Source organism: Pteropus alecto, unplaced genomic scaffold (assembly GCF_000325575.1).
Source record: "Pteropus alecto unplaced genomic scaffold, ASM32557v1 scaffold18, whole genome shotgun sequence".
NCBI classification, from domain to species: Eukaryota; Metazoa; Chordata; class Mammalia; order Chiroptera; family Pteropodidae; genus Pteropus; species Pteropus alecto.
The window spans coordinates 482199-489896 of NW_006440649.1; the positions used below are offsets into that span (position 1 = coordinate 482199).

Consider the following 7698-nt stretch of genomic DNA (forward strand, 5'->3'; position numbering starts at 1 on the left):
TTAAAGATGCCCCCTTTCACGTGTGGAGGGATGAGCAGACGCTCCGGAGAGAGGCCCTGTGACGCTTCACGGGCTCTGGGCAGCCAGGGTCCCTCATTCCCCTGGCACTGGTGACGAGGCAGACTGAGATGCACATGCTGCCTGCCCCTGGCACCTTGCCACTTCCAGCAACGTCCCTGTGGTGGGCTGACTCGACTCGTCACAGACGGGGAGTAGAAATAAGGAGAGTTTACATCCCCTATTCCAGATGCCCCAGTTTAAAAAATCCCCCGCAACACGTTAACGTGTCCCACCAGCTACAAGATGATCCGAGGGGAGAAGAACCCCTTTGGGGACACGATGGGGCTTTGGGTTCAACACCCCCCGACCTTCTCCGGCCCAGGTGGCTCCGAGAGCTCTGCTGCAGGTTGGGGGGATGCGGATGGCCCTTCTCACCTCCCGGGGCTGTCCCCTCTCTCTGGACCTCCCCACCAGGCTGCTTGCCATGCCTGTCCTCCGACGGCACTTCCTTGCAATTGTTAGGTTCGCACGAGCTCCCGGTCACGAGGGTTTGCATTCATCGGTCAAAACGTAACCGTGTCTCACGTGTGTTTCGTAAAGGCAGCCCGGCACTGCACTGGGCTAAGAATCCGCTTCCTTGGGATATGCTAGGGTTTGCCCCCTTCCGTCTGTAAATTAGAGGCGCAGCCCTGCCCGTGCCTGCCTCGCACAGGTGGGTCGCCGCAGGGGTGGACCCCACTGGCCTCTACGTCGAGCTCAATGCCCAACACTCCAGAATGAAACAGAAAAAGCAAATGACACCCAGAACTCCCTGACTCAGCAGTGGCATCTGGGCCCGGCTTGGGGCAGCAGAATTACAGGGGGGGGAGGCTCTCTCAGTACAGAAGTGTGCGGGGTGTGGCTGTCTCGGGCCAGGGTGCAGAGCCCTCCCACGGAGCTCTGGCACGCTCTGGAAAACATCATCATCTGCCCCCACGGCATGAGGAATGGAAGGCTACCACACCTCCTCGCTCCCGACTTAGCATCGCACGGTCTAGAGCACAGACGTCTGGCATGGAGATGACAGGCACAGGTCGAAATTCGTGGACTGGGTCACCAGGGGAGGGCGGGGTGACAGAAATGTTCCGGAACTAGATAGTGGTTCCAGCCGCACACAACTGACCTGTGCTTTCCACGGACATTCAAACACACAACACATGCCCGCTCACGTGCTACCACACCTGCGCACACAAGATCACACCCTCACACGCCCGCTCACACTCACGCACACCCACTCATACCCTTGCATGCCTGTGCACGCTCTCGCACACCTGTTCACACCCACATGCATTAGCACAACATATGGTTAAACTTGCGCTCACACCCATGCACACTCGCTCACGCTCTCACATAGCCGCTCACGCTCTCGCATGGCCGCTCACGCTCTCGTACACCCGCTCACGCTCTCGCACGGCCGCTCACGCTCTCGTACACCCGCTCACGCTCTTGCATGGCCGCTCACGCTCTCACATACCCACTCATGCTCACACAAATGCTGACACTTCCACACGCTAGCTCACACACGTACGCACTCACACATAAGCACACACGCAGGCTGGCATCCGAGCTGCCTGCACTGGGAGCTGTGCCCACTTTCTCATGGGGAAATACGTTTTGTGACACATTCAGCCATTTCCAAGTTGTCAGTGGTGTCAACTGAGAGATGCGCGTGGACCCCAAGATGAGACTGCAGGGAGGAGGCTGGGGCTCCCTCGGCCTGTGAGATGCCTTGATCCCTGCTGAAGACCTGTGCATAGTGATGAACGTCGGTGTCTCTGCACAGGACAGAGTCGTGACAAGGCCTCGTCAGGCCTGCATTGCATCGGCTCCCTGTAGGACCCACGGCTCCTGCTTGGAGCCCTGGCTGCAGACTGTGGGGTCAGCCCTCCCGTTCGGCCTGGACCAGGCACCCCAAACTACCTCTCAGGAAAGACACTCTGACCCTTCAGACACAGCGCCCCAGGAATGTGGGACAGAACAGCGAACGGTCACCCCCGACACTTAGTGACTCTCCCTCAATGGGACACGCTTCCTGTGAGGGGAGTGGTCTCTCCTCCCTGGAGTCAACTCTAAGGCGGCTTGTTCTAACCGTGTATCCATCTGGGGGTGCCCGCGTTCCACAGAGCATGATGCCTCAGCTGGGAATCTGGAAAACTGGGATCTCGAGACCCTGGCTGCCCATGTGGCCTGGTGTGGCCCCAACACACGATGGGACACGGTAAGGTCTGCAGCAACTACACATCCGGGAGGAAAACGTGCCACCGCAGGGCTGACCCTGCTCCGTGCAGGAGGGCCTGTCGGCGATGGTGGGAATTTGGATTTCTAGAAGGTTCTCCCCACTCTCTAACTGATTAAGAACAGCTGCTTTCCTTCCGGGGGTCTGCGGTTTGGGTGTGAACCAGGGTGAGGGCACGTGTGGGACCAGAGCGTGTGATGACCCTCCGTGCCTGACCACCCTCGTCGTGAGTCGTCATTACTTTCTTCTGGGGGAGCCCAGTCCGCCCCGTGGGACTCCCCTGGAGACGCTGGATTCCGACCTCTCTACCGTTCCCTTTCTCGATTTTGCTGTGTCCTTTTCGCTGTGATAAACCTTAGCTGTGAATCCGACTATCTGCTGAATCCCGGGACTTTCTCAGAGCAAATGGCCGGATCTGGGCGTGGTCTCGGGGACCCCCCAACACAGCACCCTCGCGACGGTGGAGAAAGGAGGTCACGCTGGTGCGGTGGCGGGGTCACTGTGGCGTCTTTAAACTTTTGATGCTGGAGCATTTGCGTCTTGCGAACCTCGAGAACAGTGCTCAGTACGAACCCGGTGTCTTTACCCGGGCGCCTTCCTCCCCAGCCCCCCATCACTTCACGGGCCGTTTTACAGGACGCCGGATTCCTGTTTTGACAACACGAAAACACGAAAACGGAAAACTCACCAGAATGAAACGGAAACTGTTGTTTGGCTTCGCCCGTGTGGGCATCCCAGATGATCGTGGTCTGTGCTCGGCCAACAGAAACGAAAAGTTAGTGGCTGCTCTCCTCGCCGACTTTTCCCGAGAACCCTGCATCCTAACGAGACAAGACGGTGGGCTCCTCCTCCCCAAAACCCTCACCGTCCAAGAGACAGAGCAGGGCCTCACGGGAGGATTTTAGTTGCTGTTTCGCTCCGGTGTGGCCAGAACGTGACCGTTTCGACACGGACGCTCTCGTGTAAAGAAGAAGGGGTCCTAAGTTGTGTGGACTGTAGAAAATTATTAGAGCAGACGCTCGGAGTAGGGAGCCTTCTCTACGTCTCAGGTCACCAATGAATGGCTTCTGTCTGTCTGTCTGGTGGAGGCGCTTAAACTGCGCACTCACAGACCAATCTGGCACTGCGGATAATACATCCAGTCTTTTACGTGTTCTGATGCAATTTCATATCTACATCAATCATCATATCTTTCTGTTCGTGTTTATGTTAAAAATACGCACTGGGCAAAGGAAAACGTCAGAAATCACGATCGATCATTTTGTTGATGTTGACGTTAAACAGACAGACACACTGGGCAAGGGAAAACATCCATTTCACAAAAGGCCTTAAGAACCTGAGATAGAATTCAGCCACTGCAGACTCAGCATTCCCTGAAGTTCAACACCAGCATCCCTGGAAATTACGTTTCCTCCCTGGGTATGACTTTCAAAAATGTTATTACTGCTGCCGTGGCTGACTAATAATGGCAGGTAGACTCGAAGACTAATGGACCTGCAAATGTCCATTTCCGCCGCCCACACGGCTCATTATCTGCTAGAGTAAAAACTGATGAACTGGGACCCGTCACACCCTTGCCTGCCTCCTACCTCGAAGCATCGAACAGGCCAACTCAGTGGGCAACGTGTTCATTAAAGGTTAGTGATCGTGCATTTGTGTGGATTTTTCTGATGAGTCACTCATCGGGATCGATGAGCACCTACATACAAGACAAAGTGCTGTCATGTGCTTAATCACTGACTTAGAGCATCTTGGGGGAAAATTCGGTGGTACTTTTGTGAGAATCTCCACGGTGTCAACCACAGCATCTCAGCTTGTTAAGTATTCAATGTTAGGCTGCCAAGTCTAAATGTTGGCTTAAAAAACAGAGAGACGAAGTTGAATGATCTGCAGACCTAGAGGGTTATCTATGTGCACATACTTTTTGCAAGGGGCCAGAGAGCAAATCTTTTGGCTTTGAGGGCCATCCCTGAACCATGTGCCTCAAACAAATGGGGGGAAGCTTTGTACGAAGGTCTGTAAAGTAGTATAATATATTAAGAGATGATGTGTTATCAATGAAAGCTAAGATCAGAACCCCCAAAACCAGATGTTGTCTTGATTTCTTAAGGGAAAGCATAAAGCCTTAGCATTCGAAGAAACTACAACGTTATCTAAAGGTGACACATAAACAAACATCCATCGATGAAAGCAGCTGTTTGAAGCTCATACTCACTTTGTCTACACCGGCGCTCAGAATGTAATTACCCTTTTTGTTCCATTTTAAGGCAAAAATGGGGCCTTTATGTTGGCCTAGGGTGCTGGCCAGGTTACCTGCGGAACGAAGAAACAAAAAGCAAGCACGTCGACTTCAAAGTCATGCTCTGTTTGCTCCGTGATCACACAGCGGGGCGCCTCCCTCGCCACCCCAACACGCGGGAGGCACGACTCACCATCTTCCGTCCATATTCTTGCAAAACCATCATAGGAACCTGTAGCCAACAGTGTCCCATCGCTCTGTGGGCCAGAGAGAGACAGAGAGCGACAGGAGCAGCTTAGTAGGGCAGTGGTGACAACGCCGAGAACCCTGTCGCCTGACCCCCGGGCTGGAATGCTCGCGGTCAGCCACGGGGTCTCAGAGAGGAGACTCGATCGGTCCCTCGGCCACCTTCACTCACACTCCTCCGAAATTACAACGGGAGGCCTCGCACCCGGGCAGGCGGGGGAGCAAGGGCAACACGTCGCAACGGTGCACCCCGCTGACATCATGAGGAGGAACACAATATGCAAAGCTAAAATGGCACTCTGAGACTTTAGTGAGCTTTTAAAACTATGTCTGCACATGGGAGAGTCTGTCATGAAATGCTGGTAGAGGAACAGCACACTGACTGAGACAGAAAGTCAGAAGCGGTCACAGAGCGCCGTGTCCCACGTGTAAACGCATGTGACACCTGCCGCGGAATCATCCAGGTGGAACGCCGCCTGTGCTGGGCTGCACGTCGCCTCTCCCCGGCGGAGCAGGCTCCCTCCCCGAAAACCCGGCCTCATCTCGCAGACGCGGAATCACGCCGGGAAGGACCCCCAGCTGGCCGTCCACCCCACGCGCAGCCCGACACGGGCGCCCCTCGCCCAGGCGACAGGCGGGTTTTCCAGGCGGCGAGGCGCCTGGGAGGCGGCGCGCGCTTACGTTCCAGTCCAGCGAGGTGACGTCTTTGTTACTGGGGACGTCGTGCCCCCCTTCCCGTATACAGTGCCTCAGCACGAGCTGCGTGGAGCCGCCGTTGCTGTTTTCGTTGAGGTTCCATATCCTCGCGGTGGAATCTCCCGATCTGGGGAAGAGAATCGCACGCACAGTCGGCCTTGCGTTCAAGGAGTCGGAGCCCCACGCCCGGCTGGGTCGAGCTCCTTCGCAGGTGGCTGTCCCCCTTTCTGACGCCCCTCAGGCACATTGTTTCCCACCCCCCTCCATCTTTGTGCGCCGGGCCACTTGACTGTTTTATTTTCCCAGGTGCAATGCCCCCTTTTGAAACATTTTCATTTTTTCCAGCGACAGGTGACATACAATATCACATGAGCTTCGGGTGTGCGGCGAGGCATTTTAAATGTCTGCGGGCGACCCCACGCCACCGGGAAACCGGCTTGCACTGAGGACGGCCCCACGGGCGGAGAGGAGGGACGTGTGTGTCCCACGAGCCGGAGCCGCGGGGACCTCGCATGCACCTCGCACGGGGGAGGGGGGTCCCCCAGCCTGCCGTCCTTACCCGGAAGCCAGCAGATCACTGACGGGGTTCCAGGCACAGATGAACACCTCGGACTCGTGGCCCCGGAGGACGGTGGCCTTGCTGGGCGGAATCTCAACGTCCCCGTCTATGTCCATGGGTTTCGAATGATTATCTGCAGCAGGGGAATAAGGAAGGACGCGTGGCTGACCGATGCAGGGGGGACCCGGTGCTCGGGCATTTTCCCTCTTAGAAACTCCTTAGCGTGTGATTGAAACCCGTCATCTTACCTCTGGGATCACACTAAATCACGGCTTTTGTGAAATTTAACTAAATATGTCACATTTACTTTGACAGTTTCTCAATCTGACAGAGGAATAAAAAGTTACTTAATCTTTATAAGCAAGGCCATGCTCATGTCTGCCAACCATCAGAACAAGAGCGGACACAGGTGACAGCCACCACCTGGCTCCTGAGCAGAGCCGGAGGTTCCCGTTGCCTTGGTGGAACGAGAGGCTTTATGTGGGAGCACCTTTCTGAGGTGTCACCTCTTTATCTGGGATACTCCCATCGGTAGCTGCCATCACTGTCAGAATGTCCGCCACCCCACCCCTGCCTCCAAACAGCCTCGTATTCTTGGGATTCGAAGGCCATTTTTTATCGGAGCCACTTTCGTTTGTCACTTCCCAAGCAGAACCCCCATGGGGGTGCCAGGGAGGAGATGCTGGCTCTCCGAGTGAGACACGCAGCCCGTAGGCACCCCTGTAAGGCGTGCTGGCTACGTGTCCCGAGCTGCTGGCACTCATGAGGGTACACCCCCTCCTCTACGTGGCCACCTCCCGTCACTTTCTTAAGATTCAAAAGAAATCCGTACAACTTGAAAGTTTGCAAAATTTCTGTCCTGACAGACACAGATTTCTTCAAGTTCACCAATTACAAACTACTTTCTGTGACGGACGATTAGGAAAACAATGATGTTTATTTTTTTCCTGTTTAATCTGGAAAACTCGAGGGTGGTACCCCACGTGTGAGGACAGCCAATAAACCACCTGCGTGTGGTCCAACACACGCATTTTCCTTTTCCCGCCCACCATCCTGGATTATGGAGCCGCTGGTGGGAAGCCTCCTCATTGTCTTAGACACGGCTTTTACGTCACCCTCCTGTTATTGATCCGCATCACTGCCTACATAGGGTTTCCACCCCATACTAGATCTGACTCTGCAGCCAGAGAGAGTCGCAGAATTCATTAGCACGTGCCTGAGCGTCACAGCCTGCCACAGGGCTGGGCTGCGGGCTGCGGCCTCATCTGAGGTGGCCGGCCAGCTCTAAGTGAGGGAAGCCACGTGTCACATGTCAACACCACACCCACCTCGAGCCTCGGGGACACCTGGGGCTGCACGGCTATTCAGATGGACATACTTTTCAAATATGGGAAAACACGCACATGCATGCACAGGTGCACACAGGCACACGCACACTCACACGCACACGTGTGCATAACACACAGGCACACACGCACACGCACACTTTGAAATTTGATCTTAGAGCCCGAAGCGGTCTGCCTGAATCCATAAGCAGCACGTGAAGGCGGACTCGGGCTCTCTGGGTAAAGGTTCGGGCCGTCTGACTTAACTGTCACGTACTTTCGGGCAATTGCCTACCGTTCAGCAACCACCCGAACACCAAGGGAGACGGTGCCAGCTGCCTGGGGCCACTTGGTAGCC

The 7698-nt window shown here is 55.3% G+C and overlaps 1 protein-coding gene across 1 annotated transcript in view; it reads right to left on the reverse strand.

Moving 5' to 3' along the window:
• The window catches only part of TBL1X (transducin beta like 1 X-linked), a 95749-nt gene that overhangs the window by 10993 nt on the left and 77058 nt on the right, over positions 1–7698 (reverse strand). Inside the window, exons 6-11 of the mRNA XM_025050985.1 lie at positions 6506–6608; positions 6016–6232; positions 5442–5583; positions 4708–4771; positions 4491–4588; positions 2964–3024 (exon numbers count right to left, since the gene is read on the reverse strand). Of these exons, the coding sequence (XP_024906753.1) occupies positions 2964–3024; positions 4491–4588; positions 4708–4771; positions 5442–5583; positions 6016–6232; positions 6506–6608 (685 nt within the window). The remainder of the gene's footprint in view (positions 1–2963; positions 3025–4490; positions 4589–4707; positions 4772–5441; positions 5584–6015; positions 6233–6505; positions 6609–7698) is intronic.